This window comes from Antedon bifida, chromosome 3, assembly GCF_963402885.1.
Source record: "Antedon bifida chromosome 3, ecAntBifi1.1, whole genome shotgun sequence".
NCBI classification, from domain to species: domain Eukaryota; kingdom Metazoa; phylum Echinodermata; class Crinoidea; order Comatulida; family Antedonidae; genus Antedon; species Antedon bifida.
In genome coordinates, this window is record NC_136228.1 from 9995131 (window position 1) to 10009704 (window position 14574).

At 32.0% G+C, this 14574-nt stretch overlaps 1 protein-coding gene across 6 annotated transcripts in view; it reads right to left on the reverse strand.

Moving 5' to 3' along the window:
- Positions 1-182: 182 nt before the first annotated feature.
- Positions 183-14574, reverse strand: part of LOC144838524 (potassium channel subfamily T member 2-like) — a 93481-nt gene continuing 79089 nt past the window's right edge. For 5 of the 6 annotated variants that reach the window (XM_078693925.1, XM_078693922.1, XM_078693926.1 and 2 more), the window contains 14 exons: positions 14160-14416; positions 13514-13618; positions 10832-11129; positions 9576-9681; positions 8806-8978; positions 7823-7894; positions 7255-7389; positions 6745-6856; positions 5680-5781; positions 4919-5002; positions 4281-4409; positions 3610-3727; positions 3189-3276; positions 183-2755 (listed from right to left, as the gene is read on the reverse strand). In XM_078693925.1, the coding sequence (XP_078550051.1) occupies positions 2617-2755; positions 3189-3276; positions 3610-3727; positions 4281-4409; positions 4919-5002; positions 5680-5781; positions 6745-6856; positions 7255-7389; positions 7823-7894; positions 8806-8978; positions 9576-9681; positions 10832-11129; positions 13514-13618; positions 14160-14416 (1918 nt within the window). In that variant the 3' untranslated portion in view covers positions 183-2616. The remainder of the gene's footprint in view (positions 2756-3188; positions 3277-3609; positions 3728-4280; positions 4410-4918; positions 5003-5679; positions 5782-6744; positions 6857-7254; positions 7390-7822; positions 7895-8805; positions 8979-9575; positions 9682-10831; positions 11130-13513; positions 13619-14159; positions 14417-14574) is intronic. The other variant, XM_078693927.1, reaches the window with a different exon arrangement.

Genomic DNA, 14574 nt, shown 5'->3' on the forward strand with positions numbered 1-14574 from the left:
TACATAACACATTTAAAAATGAATATTCATTATACAAAATGTTATTAAAAATGAATATTCATCACAGAATATATTTTAAAATGAATATTCATTATACAAAATGTTATTAAAAATAAATATTCATCAGATATTTTAAAATGAATATATTCATAATAAAGAATTTATTTAAAAATGATGGTAATTGAAACAGGTTTATCATTGATTAAAGATGTCAGTACATTGAACTGAAATCTCATTTTAGATCTCGTCGCAGAATAATCTGAATTAAAAGTAAAAATTAGACAGAGCTAAATCCTATAAGCACCTGTACAACTGAGTTGTAATCTATACCTTCTAGCACCTTACTGTATATAAGAAGAAGTAGTTTTAAAATAGAAATACACTATGTACATCTAGCGACAGCAAATCCAGCTGCTATCAAAATGAATTGACCAGGCAGTGACATTTCTATTACTCTACGTCCGAGGCAGAAATCATGAATAATGCATGGCAATAATTATAAAGATAGAGGACCTATCTCCTAAATATAACTTGGAACTTTGACAGTGTACCCTCTGAAAATCGCAGATTTTGATGTGGTTCAGGTCCACAACCACACAACCTGGCTTGCGAAATTCCATTGATACAATCCATTTGATCTAGTCCATGCTTGTATAGCACCCCTCCCCCTGCCCCTAATAATGTTCTAATTTATGCCATATTAACCTCACAAATTATTCATGATTTTTGTCTGAAACGTCAAGTAATAGAAATTTCACGACCAAATATTTGAAAGGAGGTTTTACAATACTCGGACCATCTTTTTATCTATTGGCCCTTCGTCATGAAGTGGAATAGTTTTTACAAAATATAAAACGTTTGAAAAAATATCAAGGCTAATAAGTAGAGGTGATATCGTATGAATTTTCTTGTTGTATAAGCCAATCGGAAAACAAAATTGTGTTAATTATTAATTTAAATTTATTAAACTTTACCAGGATGAGATGGGTGGTGGGGGGTACAGTAGATTGCAATCAGTCGAGGAAACCAAAAAAATTTCATACTGTATCTTTGTGAGAACCGGATGTACTGTAAATAAATCGCATATAAACAAATTATCTTATGTGAGAGCACACATTATATACAGTGCAAAATAATAGAAATAAATACATATATTTGTAAGCGTATATAAATACATTTTTTTGCATAAAAGTTACACACAAGAGGATTTAAGTAACTGTTTTTAGATATAATACTATATAATATATTGTCTACGATATATACATAGCATTGCCACTGGTAACATAAATGTACACAAACATTTAAATAACTATTATATACAAACAATTTACCAAAGTTTTTTAAAATATATACATTTAATCTGTTTAAAACCCTTATCCGAAATTGTCCATTTATCCGAGAAGGCTTTTCTCTACATTCAAAAATACCACTTCAGCTCAACTGAGTTCAAATTTATAAACAATTATCAATATATTAAACTTGTACAAAAGCTTGCATACTTTTTTTTTGCTAATATAAAAAGTAATTAGCATTTAAATAATGTATGCAAATATATTAGAAAAAAAATGAAAAATAAGCACTTAAAAATAAATTTTGCTTTCAATATTTAAATACGAGTTTGATTTATCTTTATATTACACTATATTAATGTTTGGTTCCCATTGTCAATCAGATCACAGCTTAGCCGATTCTCTCGGTACTGTATTCAATAATTCCAGTATCATACAGTGTCACAGGTAACCTAAAGTTAACACAATACTGGCACCACATGTGATACATATGCAACACTGAGAATATGCCAATGATACTGGACACAAAGTGCTACAGTATATGAGTAGATACAGTAAAGAGAATTGGCCTGGGTGGTCTAGCTCGAGGTGAGCTGAGACAGGTAGAATATTCCTTGGCTGATAAAAGCAATTGGCCTACAAATATACAGCAATTCATGGAAAAAGTAGAAATTGTTGGATTTCATTTATGCCATTGGGCAACTTATGATCACTACCAAGTTGTCTTTCACGTACCATATGTACATGGAATAACTGTACACACGACGTAGGCGATTATGCAATGCTGCGAGTAAAAAAAAATGCATGTGAAGGCAGCTATTGTGTTCATGAAATCGTGTCGAAATTCTCGCTCTGATCTAGCTAATCTGATAAGCAGTGGGAAACCTAACATACATTTTTTTTCATGTACTGTTTAAAAAAAGAGTTGTTAAAACCATTAAACCCTATATATAATCATATCAACGTACTGTATTTAACAAATCATTGCACTTTCTATATTACAATGGAATATTCCTTCAAAGCACATCAAGATTATTTCTTTACCATTTACCAATCATCTGGTAACTTGATGTGGTTTTGCACAAAGTTTATATATTAGTGTGTGAAAATTAGTCAAATCAATGCATTTAGCAATAAAAACCAGCTGTTCACAGCTCAGAAGGTGCCGAGTTGTTCATTTATATGTCCTGTATTGCACAAACAAATTGCAATAACCTTATTGCAAAAATAAATGATGAATGAATGTCCCTTTACTTTTCCAGTCATACACCAATGTTCAACTATGTCCATCTTATGAAAACTACAAAACAATGTCCGAAAACCATGACTATAACTTTGTGTCCACGTTGCTTCCCTGAGGCTCTGCTCTGAATCTTTGGTGAGTTGTTTTTCTTCGGCTGCTGAACTTGCGTCGGGGTGGCATTGGGGATGGAGTTTTCGGACCACCAGCTGGCTTGATCAGATATCTTGAGAAACAGAAAGAGAAAAATGATCAACATCAATTTGTCTCAATTAATCCATTATACTAATATTATTAAATCTAGTATACCTAAATTCATTATGAAAGATGTACTACATTTGGACAACATAATGACTACTCTTGTACTATAAAGGTTAAAATTGACACCTGGGTGACCCCATATCCTTTCTAAAAAATGGTTCAGACCTCTATTTGTAAACCCCTATTATTCTCAATGTTATATAAATCAATAATAAAAATAAAAGTGTATAGCATGATATAAACGTAGATCTCGAGTACACCAGCAGTGAAGTTAACGGATTCTAGGTATCTGTCAATGACTGCCATGTGTCTTCAGAAGAAGACGGCTAGAACAGTAACAGTATTCAAGAAGATAATATGCTCAGGTCATAGGTCGTCACAAAAGCTTTTCTACTTACATAATGTCATCAACCTCCAACTTCATATCAAAACTTGGATTGATCATTACATACGAAATCTTGTTGCGTTTGTCGCTAGCTTCAGAATCTATTAAAGATCAAAACAGAAAAATGATCGACATAAAATAACTTACAATTAGCATTTTTCAAGCACTTATGGCTTCTATTAACACTATTTTTGTAGTAGGCAAACCTCTTTCTCAATACCATGATTAAACTGTTATCAGAGGCGTTGAAAAAAAGATCTTTTTATTCAAATATCGGTACTTTTTCAAAAATAAAATTTGAAAAAAAAAATTTCTTCAAGTATTGATTTTACAAATCACAGAAATAAAAAATAGTTCAAACAAATGACAACTGAGTCCCATTGTGAACCTTGTAAATCCAATATCAAAAACACAAGATGATGTGAAAACCTTACCATATTCTTCTTCCGGCAGGTCAAACTTCTTCATTTTTATCCGCACCATATTTGCTAATTCCTTCCTTTCTGCTGTAAAACCTTGCAAACTATCATCATCTTCCATTGGTAATGAACACTAAATAAAATTTGAAATAAATTTATATAAACATTTAATAGTAACCTTTTTTATGCTGCATGTTTGTTGGACACTGTCTGATGATCTCAATCACGGAGGATCTCTCCAGTTATAGAAGAGTTTGGAGGAATAAGATGATGGTCAAGAGAATAACTTATGAAGACCATGAAGCACTGATAGCATCGATTTCTGCTATTGGTGCGAAGGTGCCATGAAGCACTGATAGCATCGATTTCTGCTATTGGTGCGAAGGTGACTGAAGAGGTGGATTAAAGAGGAGGAGTCTCAATTTGATAAATAGTAATATCCTTCTGATTTACTGTCTCCCAAACTCCTTACTAAAAACTTACAGTTCTAAGGTCCCATCTTTATTCTGATATGTATATAAACTAGACAATTGTCATAAAGTCAGAAATTTGGACATGGTGTTCAGCTTTGGAAAAGTAGATTAAGATAATAAATACAGATAAAATATTTGTTTGTATAAGAAACATCATTAAAAAGCAAATAAAATAAACAGAAAATGTACTATGAAAAAAAAAAAATTCCTCACTTCTGATTTGTTATCATTTTGGCCGACGGTTCGGTAAATTCCAATCGGGATTTCATGAGATGTGGAACACAATTTCTGGTACAGTCGTCCATATGTCCTTATCCACATATCTTCAGCGGTAATTGGCAGCTAAAGAAATACAATTTAGTAAAAATAAAGAAACATTTATATATATAATATATTGTATAGCAATGGTTCACAAAATAGCCCCTTTAATCATTACCATCTACCTGATAGGATAGTGATTAATTTAATATTGATAATCCACATATGTCTAAAGACATGAAACAAAAATTAAGTAGATTGGATCAATGTCAAGCTCTATCTACACTATCAAACTTTTTATGACCAAGAAAAGTGCCCATATATGGACATGATGATGTCATATCACTGCCATATTTAAACACATCACACTTTTTTTGTCAAACTAGTTTAGATAGTGTAGACAGCTTTTTTTGTACATTGCATGTTTTTTATAAATATTATTCAGTATGTCTTCTAACATCTACCTTAAGACCACCTGACTTGAACACCCCATTTAGGACAACATCTCCTTTACAACACTCTACTTAAGAACCTCAACACTCAACTCAAAGGAAAAGCATCGTATGTATTCGAAGATGAGTTAAATTACATACCTCTGCCAAATATCCTGAATTATTACCCTGGTCCAGACCTAGCAGCAGACGCACAATACTTATTGTGTAGTCTTTAACATATGACTGAAAGTAGATAGAAACATTACAGATAAATACAAACATAAACATTTAACAAAATAATTGATTGGCAAGCGAGCATGCCAACCAACAAGTCACTGTAAACACTACTGCCCAGTTGCTGACAGAAGTTAATTAAAGCAATTAAATCATTCACAATAACTTATCATACAAATTTATACCAGAAGACCTGAATAATTTCAGCTAAAGTAAAACAAATGTATACATCTAAAGACACCACCTTTTGTATAACATGTATTTACATTTATAGTGTTGTAACTGTGGAATTATGATGGCAAGCATGCAAACCACTAAGTTGCACTATGGTCTACACAAATTCTGAAATATGGGTAATCGCAGAAGTACGTGGGCAACGTAAACCTGTTTTGAAATGTGCTGCGCTCGGATTTGTAATATTAGTCTTTGAGCATACGATCAATAGTATCGATCGTGATATGTTACACGCATTTGCTCTGGCCTAAAAGCATAAAGCTCTGTCTACACTATTGAACTAGTTTGACCACTATCAAACTAGTTTGACAAAAAAATGTTATGTGCCCAAATATGTTAGTGATATGACATGTCCATATATGGGCACATCACATTTCTTTGGTCACATAAAGTTTGATAGTGTGGGCAGAGCTTAACAAATTCTCAGTATCAAAATAGTTGTATATAGTTACCTGATATAACATGGTATCTAACATACTTGCACTGAAAACATTACCAGCAGCAAACGGTAACCGAAACATGTATGCAATATTTGAACCTTTCTCTTTCTCAATCTAAAAGAAACAAACAAATGATGTTTAGTATAATAAATACACGTCAGTTAAAGTGTGGAGAAATCATTAAATGCTAGCTAGCTTCACAAAACATGTAACTTTTAGCTTAATGAAAACTTTATTTACATGCTTGTAAATCTAGAAAATTCAGCTACTAAAATTTAGAATGTAATCTTGTCATTTCATGAAATTCAAAGGCCAACTCAGACATCGTCGTATGTTTAATGTCTCAATGATCTAAAAACTACGGCTGACGCTATCTTAAGATGCCTCGTCTCGTCGAGATTCAACTCAGACAGCACCGACGAGTCAAGAATACGTTTTGTCAGGCCTCGTCATACGATGCTGTCTTCTTTAGTTAACAGAGATTACTGCAAATTTATTTATATTTAAGTTACTTAACAAGAACACAATTCCTCGTAATGGAGAAATATATATATATTATATATAAACATAAGGGCCAAAGTCCTGTACAATATTTTTTGAAATAAATTCCTCGAATGAATGATGTGTCAATTTCAGATGTGGATGGCGAAATGGTTAGTGTGGATCATGTCCAGTATCAATAAACAGATAATCATTCATCTTTATACCATAGGGACTGCATGAAATAGTATAGTGGAGTAACCTAAATTTATCACGAAAGATTACTGCAGTAGCATTTGTCAACCTTTATGATGAGTGGCTATTGACACATATAGCAGATAATAAATCAATCAAAATCAATTTATTTCATAAAAAGTATATGTACAAAAATGTCATCAAAAAGTTATGGAAAAGGGAACACAAAATAGGCAAAGTTTTTAAGTCGAGACCCTTACAAAAAAAACACAACTCACAGGCACAAGACTTAAACAAAAATAGAATAATGATACAGAAAGCTATGAGAGGATCCATAATGCAATCAGATGACATTAGAGTGTAATTTTGTTATTATAGAGAGTGTTTTTTGTGAAACCTTACTTTCTGTTTCTCGGCCATGTGTAATGCATAGAAATCTTTTGCTCTGAACTGCATAAATCTCATATTAGCTGCATGCGTTAATTCTGTAATGATTGTTGTACTTGGAAAAAGCCTGAAAGAAAAAAAAACATTGTGTTCAGTGTGAGCTAATCATCAAAGACATTAACAACAAGTTTACTAATATTATCCATGAACCTATCTAATAGGTCCATGTTTTATTACAGACATAATCAGGGACTCAAACACCCTTTATGTACTCTTTTTTGTAGAAATGAACATATTTTTAAACAAATGTTGCCAGGCAAATAGAGATATCTAGGGAGTCACTGGATATGGTATTACATTGTTAAAACTACCTAACTACTAAAAAAAGTCTGTCGAGTTTTTATAGCCAAATTTTTATTCAGCCATTTTATTTGGAAATTCATGCATTTTGTTGTGATTTCTGTTATACATGTTTTATGTATATTATATTTCAAATTAATGCCTGTACCTGAGCTTTAAAATTACCTGAACATTGTCTGGACAGCGACTACTTGGTTAGCGTCTGCCATGTAGTCCTCCTCTGCTAACTTGGAACTTTCTCTGTCCACCACAACTATCGTGTCTGACTGAAGGATTCCTGCCCTCAATAAGTCATCCAAACTAAATAGCAAACCATACAACAAGAAAAAAATAAATAAATAAAAAAAAAATGAAAAAAAAAATACATACATGAATATAATAGAAGCTTTGGGAAAGATTAAACAATTACAATGCAGTGTGTGAAGAAATCGAAATCGGTATTTAAGAGACATAGAGAAATTAAACAGTACATTGCTTTTAAAAATATTTAACAGATAACGTATGTTTTTTTAAGGCATTCAACATCATTCTATCCTTGTTTAAATGAAATCTGTTTTAATATTTTTGTAATTTTTAAAGGTTACTTTATTTTTTTTATAGATAATTAATATTGATAGCAGAATAATTAATTGATTTTATTGCATAATACCAATCTAAAGCAAAATGTCAATTAACTGTGTTGATGTCGTTATGCAATAAATTGAAAACTAATCGGGAAAATTGAATCACGAACCTTTCTAACAATCCAATCATGAAGTACACCATTGGAAATGATGAAATGCACTCTAGAAAATTATGATCCACGCTGAAAAAAAAATTGAATGCTAATTCATTACTATGTGTTATTAAATTTCCTTTTACTATAGCAGGTTTTGCATAATAACAATGTTGATAGATAGATATATACTACCGATTTTTAAGAAAATCATTATATGAGTTATCACCAATTTACATCACTTTTATTATATACATTGTATTATTTTATGGAAAATATTTAAGTTCGCTGTTTGAGTCCTCGGGTTGAGCATGTTTTGTTTTGTTATTCATTGTGAATCTATCAGTAAATTGTACTGATAGCTTTAATTTACTTTACACTACAAAATAACTTTTTTTTTTTGTAAAAAATCATTAAAGATGTATTGTCCCTTGAAATACAAAAAAATGAAGGTCAAAATATTCTAAATTTAAATTGGCCATATCAAAGTAATATTAAAGTTATTCACTTTAAGTCAAAAATTCGAGCCAAAAACAACAAGTTTACGTAAATAACAGGTAAATTAGTTTGATTACATTTCGTCTGGAAAATCGTCGCGAGAGAAAGTAAACAAAGATTTCAAACCACAAGTACGCATTATGCATATGCTAATTAGAATTGTTTACAACTCGTCATGGGTGAGAAGGTATTTTCACACAGATCGTGAGGAAGTTTTATGATTATGCATACAGAGTAGCCAAACAAGGGCGTTTCATTATGGGATATGTTTTGATTGAAAATAAATAATTTTTTTTCCGACAAATTTTTGGTGATAGTTAATAACTATTATGATACTTCAAAATGACCCACCTTTTTTCGAAATCTTTTATTTTTTATTTTGTTGGAATTAGTCAAAGGGACAATACATCTTTAAAAAAAAATTAAACCAATTTATATTGTGCGATAATACTCAAATGCACAATAAATAAAGATAATACAGACTTATGAGACAGCAAGCCTACCTTTTCTCGACCATAATAATTATAGGTTTTAATGTATGCTTCGGCCTGAAGTGTGCCCTCAACGGAACAATAAAGTTGACCATGCCTTGCGCTGCATATTCTGCTGCGATTATTATGTTGTTGTTAGGCCAGTTGAATTCTCCTGCATGTGTCCATGACTTGTGTTCGCATGGCTAAAAGTAAGATTAAATCGTAATTAAGATCTATGATTGATCCTTCTTCAAAATGGTACTTTGTTAGTGAATTAATAATTGCAAGGAATATAGTATTTACTATATTTCAAGTTAGGAGACCTGGAAGGTTTTTGAATAGGGAGCTTTTAATTTTCAACGAACAGCGACCAAATTATTTCATGTTAATTCATTGTGCGAATACAGAGATATTGGGATGTGTTTCCTCATTCTCCACTTTGACTTTGTTCTGGGTCCAGACAACGACCAACAACAGATTGATTGACCTGGCCTAGCTAGGTCATCAATCTTGGCAAATCGAAAGTCACAACACATCTCTATGTGTTCTGCCTCTATCTGAAGTTGACCTTGTTCACAACACATGCTTCATAAGAACTGCCTACGTTGTGCTTTATATAGAGACAACATTTTCACAACACATCTCAATTCTCAATGTGTTCTGCCTCTATCTGAATTTATCCTTGTTCACAACACATGCTTCTGACACTTCCTACGTTGTGCAATTGTTTGCAACTATAAGCACAACACTTGGGTCTATTCATTTTGGAATGTCTTCAATTATAGGCCTTAGTTTCTTACTTTGTCAAGCTCCAGACAACAATGTTGTTTTGGTGTTTCCAAGAGATGACACATCATTGGAGAATAGCCAATATATGGCATGACAGGAGGGATACCTTTTATCCATCTAAAATAATTGAATGAAATAAATAAAAATAATTATACATTTTTGCTTAAAATGTAAGAAATGTAGAGTCTTTCACAACTGCACCTGTCCGGCTCCAGTTCAGGTTTGTGTCAGATTGCGTGTACAGCATTACCAATTTTTAGTTTTCACAACGCACCATGTGGCTAGTAGTGTATATTGAGTAAAAAGATATAACCGTGTGGAGTGTTGAGAAAACAAAACATTGAGATGATTTCATTTTTTTTCGGAGCTCTGGAGCAAGATCGGAGCATGTGTGAAAAACACCTAGGGTGTGTGTAAAAGATTCTGTGAAAGAGGTATTATGTACAGTATCCATGTATACAGTATCCATGTATAAAGAAAGACTTACAAGGACAAGTAGACACAAACACAATAACAAACCATCCTGCCAAAAACAGAAAAAAATGGAAACAAATTGTGGAAAGCGTAATGTCGCAAGACGGAAAACGTTAACAGAGATCCATGTATGCTACAAACTAATCATTTGAATAAACTATGGTAGCACCCTCTATAGTCAACGAAAAGAACTGTGACTGTTTGAACTTAATATGCTATGTAAACAACTCGCATCCTTTGACTTTAAATTAAGTTTTCACATATTGGCATAAGACAAAATGTCATTTGATAAGAACTTAATTTCGATCAACTTGAAATTTGAGTCATTTGTATGTAATTTTATATGAAATGAGTCTGGAATAAATAATGTTGTTGGCTTAGTTGCCAAGACATTGTGAGCAAATATTATGAATTTACCCAAACACAATAGATATGTTACAATAAATAATATGATGTTCATGGATGATTAGGAATATTAAGAATATACAAAGGCTATACAAAACTGTAGTAAAAAGGGCACTTACTTTAAAGATCAATATTATCGATTTTAGAAAGGATTGTTATAGGCCTAGCGGATGAAATTTGATTGATAGCGTGATGGCAACAAAATAATTAGCTTTTTAATACTACAAAGTCTATAGGCTAGACTAGTTTGAAAAGTGCACTTTAAAAGAGTGGCCAACCCAACCCCTAAGTGGCACTTCAGTACTAACAATGGAGGACAGAATTGGATTGAAAATCTTGTGTGTAGTACTTTTAAAATGCATAATTTGTAGTAATGAATATAACTCACTTCTCCTCTTCTTCCCAAATAATACTGTCTTCTCCTTCTTCCTGAACTTCTTTGTGTGCGTACAACGGTTTATGATCTCGTAACGGGAGGTTATCCGCCATCATAACCTCAGATACTGGCATTATGGATGGTCTTCGTTGACGACGAGCACCAGGAGGAGGGCCGTTCTCTGAGATGCTCTCTTCGCCAACTGGCTGTGGCATTAGAAGGTTACGATCACCAGATGGAACTTGTAGAGTACTGGATCTCCCATACACTTGGTGGTTATTTTGTTCATGCATTTCAATTGGTAAAGTTCCTATAAATTAAATAAATTAATTTAAGTAAAGAAGAAGAACCTTTTTCCATATTTTCATTTCATACCTTTAATCATAATAATCAGCAATGTTGTCATCATAAATAATCATAACATCATAATCAGCAATAAATCAACATATACCAGCAGTGTTGTCATAACCATACTCTTCATCGTGACTATTATTGTCATCACTAAACAATAAGCTTTTTAGAAATTTAGAAAAGCAAATTATTTATTAATTAGGCCTATATACACAAATGCAAATTGTAAAGTTAATAATGATTAAAACCATTCTTTAAAAAAAAACAGTCTTTATTTAAACATTCACAGTGCCAACATGCGCAAGCTAATGAAGTTAAATAATAAAATCAATCATGCATCAACAACATATTAATAAAATTAAGAAAATGTGTTGATGAATAAAGTAATGCAAGTTTCATTCAGTTGTTCAAAGTACTCATGCCAACACAATTCAGTTAAGTCAAGTTCCTTTTAGATCCACATCGACATAAGCAGTAATATTAGCATGCAAACATTTGCCATAAAATTAAATCGTATCAAATACGTTCTCTTTGAGAGTGAATTTATGCATTCAAAAAGTACAACTAAAATAATTAGATATCTTCTTAGAGATGTTTGTCCAGCTCTGATGTGATTGTTTACAATAGTGTTGGGCAAATATTAGACTTGCCGCAAGTCACTAGTTTATTGTGTGTTTTTTTTAACCTAGCGCCACCAGCGATAATTTTGATTTTTTTTTTCTGACCAAGATTCTAGCTCAAGTGTAAGTAAGGCAAGCTACTGTAGATTTGCTAAAAGTTTTTCTTTTATGAATTTTAAGCAGAATCGCTGTCTAACCTAAACTAGACAAACATATAACATCAGTCCTAAAAAGTGTGATGTGCACAAATATGGTAGTGATATTCCTAAATATGGTAGTGATATGACATCATCATGTCCATATATGGACACATCACATTTGATAGTGTAGACAAGGCTTAACTCATTGATACAGAACTATAGTTAATATACTCAATATATGTTTAGTAAAGTGTCAGATGTTAAATGTGTATAGATAAAAAGATCAAAAGTAGTTAGAATTCTAACCTACCAAAAAATATTAATGGATATTATAAAAAAAAGACATTTTTAGTTTCAAATCAGATGCGGAGGAAAGAACAACTTACCATCCCCATTTTGATCATTATCATTATCACTATCATGATTATATTCATAGCGGACATGACTATCAACAATATCATCAAAGTGGTATGTAGCTATATTAAGAGAAGTATATGATACAGAAAATAAAATGATGATACCAAATGAATAGCCCAGCATATATTTTCATGCTTTGGAAGCCATAAAGCTGTTTTTATTTAAAATATTGCATACCTCTATATCCTTTAGGAAAAAGTAGAGAGAAAAGAGAAACTTATAATAGTAGTAGGTTAATGAAGAAGAGAATAATATATAAACCAAAGTAAAAGTTAGAATTAAGAACTATTAGGCTCATACATCTTATTCTCAATAACACCAACAATGACCCTTGGGTGGTACAGGAATCTGAACATGTATTAGTATTAGTAATACAACCCACCAAAACAACGAACCAAATCGAATCTAAAGGGCGAGGCAATGAGAGTAAAGTATTTTATCTAAAGGATACAAGCAATTAGGCCTACATGACACAGGCAGGTCTCGAACCCATGCCTCTCACATGCTAGTAGGATACCTCTAACCCCATACTGAACACTCATCAACAAAGAAAAGGCATTGAGAGTTTTTTAATATTGCACAGATAAGTCTGGTTCCTAACTAATATTGCACCATTTTGATTTGATTTAAAATCAAAATAATTATTGGGAAAAAACATGGCTTAAAAAGCATCTATAAAAATATGTTTTGGGATTGGGAACTTTCTGTAGAGTTTATTTTCTGTTAATATTTAATACCGTATTTAAAATGTTAAATAATATTTTGCATTTACCATTTAAATTTGAAAAAAATGCAAGTTCCCAATGGAATACGACAAAACACATAGAAAGATAGAGTTGTTAGTTAATAAATAGATATTAAAGCTTTGATGATTTGGCTATGTTTTGCTGAACAAAACTGTTGAGAAAATCCACTTAGAATAAACAAAACAATATTAATAAATTTACATCTGAAATAAAAAAACGGCACAAAAAGAAACTTTACTTTGACCAAACAAGGATACAGAAAGCATACAACTGATAGTAAGCATACAACAGATGAACACCAAACAAAAACAACAACAACAAACACAGAAACAGAACGCATGACATATGGCAAGACTACACAGATATGAGTGCTGCAGATGTGTTGCTCCGATAACCCTGTGCAATATTCTGTTGACATACCGTTGCCGGAGGGGGTCTCCTGACCTGATGGTTCAGTTCGCTCTTTTTCTGGAGATTCACCTGTCTTATTTGGCCCATAATGATGCATCTCTAGGGCTAATGTACCTTCATCACAATATAATAAATGTGAATGTATTATATAATATAAAGTATTATATAATATAAATTTAATATACAGTGTTAGAGGATGAATAAGCTTGTTAGAACGTGCTATTGTTCATTATGAATATAGGTTATCCATACTTTAAATTACAACAATAAACAGAATAAATAAAATTAATACAGCATATAAAAAGAATTAATAAAAACATTACATATGACATAATATATTTATGATTAGTTTTATCAATATAAAAGGTAACAGTAACTGGTAGATGAGGAAATTCAGATTACGATCTCTACGCACCCAGCGGTGCAGCGCCTACCAGATCAGCACACCAGGAGACAAGTCCCTAACTTTTTTCAAATAGTATAGCAAGTTTATTATTATAATTACCATCTTGTATTAAGTCACTGATGCATGGTATGTATTTTGTAATGATCACAAAAATCTGATTCTAAATCCTACTGGGTGTTTGATTGCATTGAGTAAAGAATACATTTTTGTTTTAAATCAAAAAACTAACCTAAGATAGCAATTACTTACCTACACTACAAATGGCGCTCTCCAACTTAGAGACGTTTGGGTCACTAGTGATTGGAGAAGAAGATTTACTGTCCTTTTTGTCAATTTTTTCTTTTTCTTCCCGTGGGTGTGCTAAAATGAACGATGAATACTCCTCTTTCGTAATGTTCATATAATAACACGTATCTGTGTCTTTAAGTATGTGCTTTGGCCCGGGGTTAAGTTGAAGATCTGCTACACAATCTTGACGTTTAATCCCGATTAACGATACGCCATATCTTTATGATAAAAAAAACATGTAATCAAAACTTCAAGTTAAAGAGATATTCTTTGTGATTAATACACAAAATCATTTTGGCATGGATCAGATAAACATAAGATCCTGGGAAATGTAGGCAAACTTGCACAATTAACAATAATTATTTGATGTCTTTTA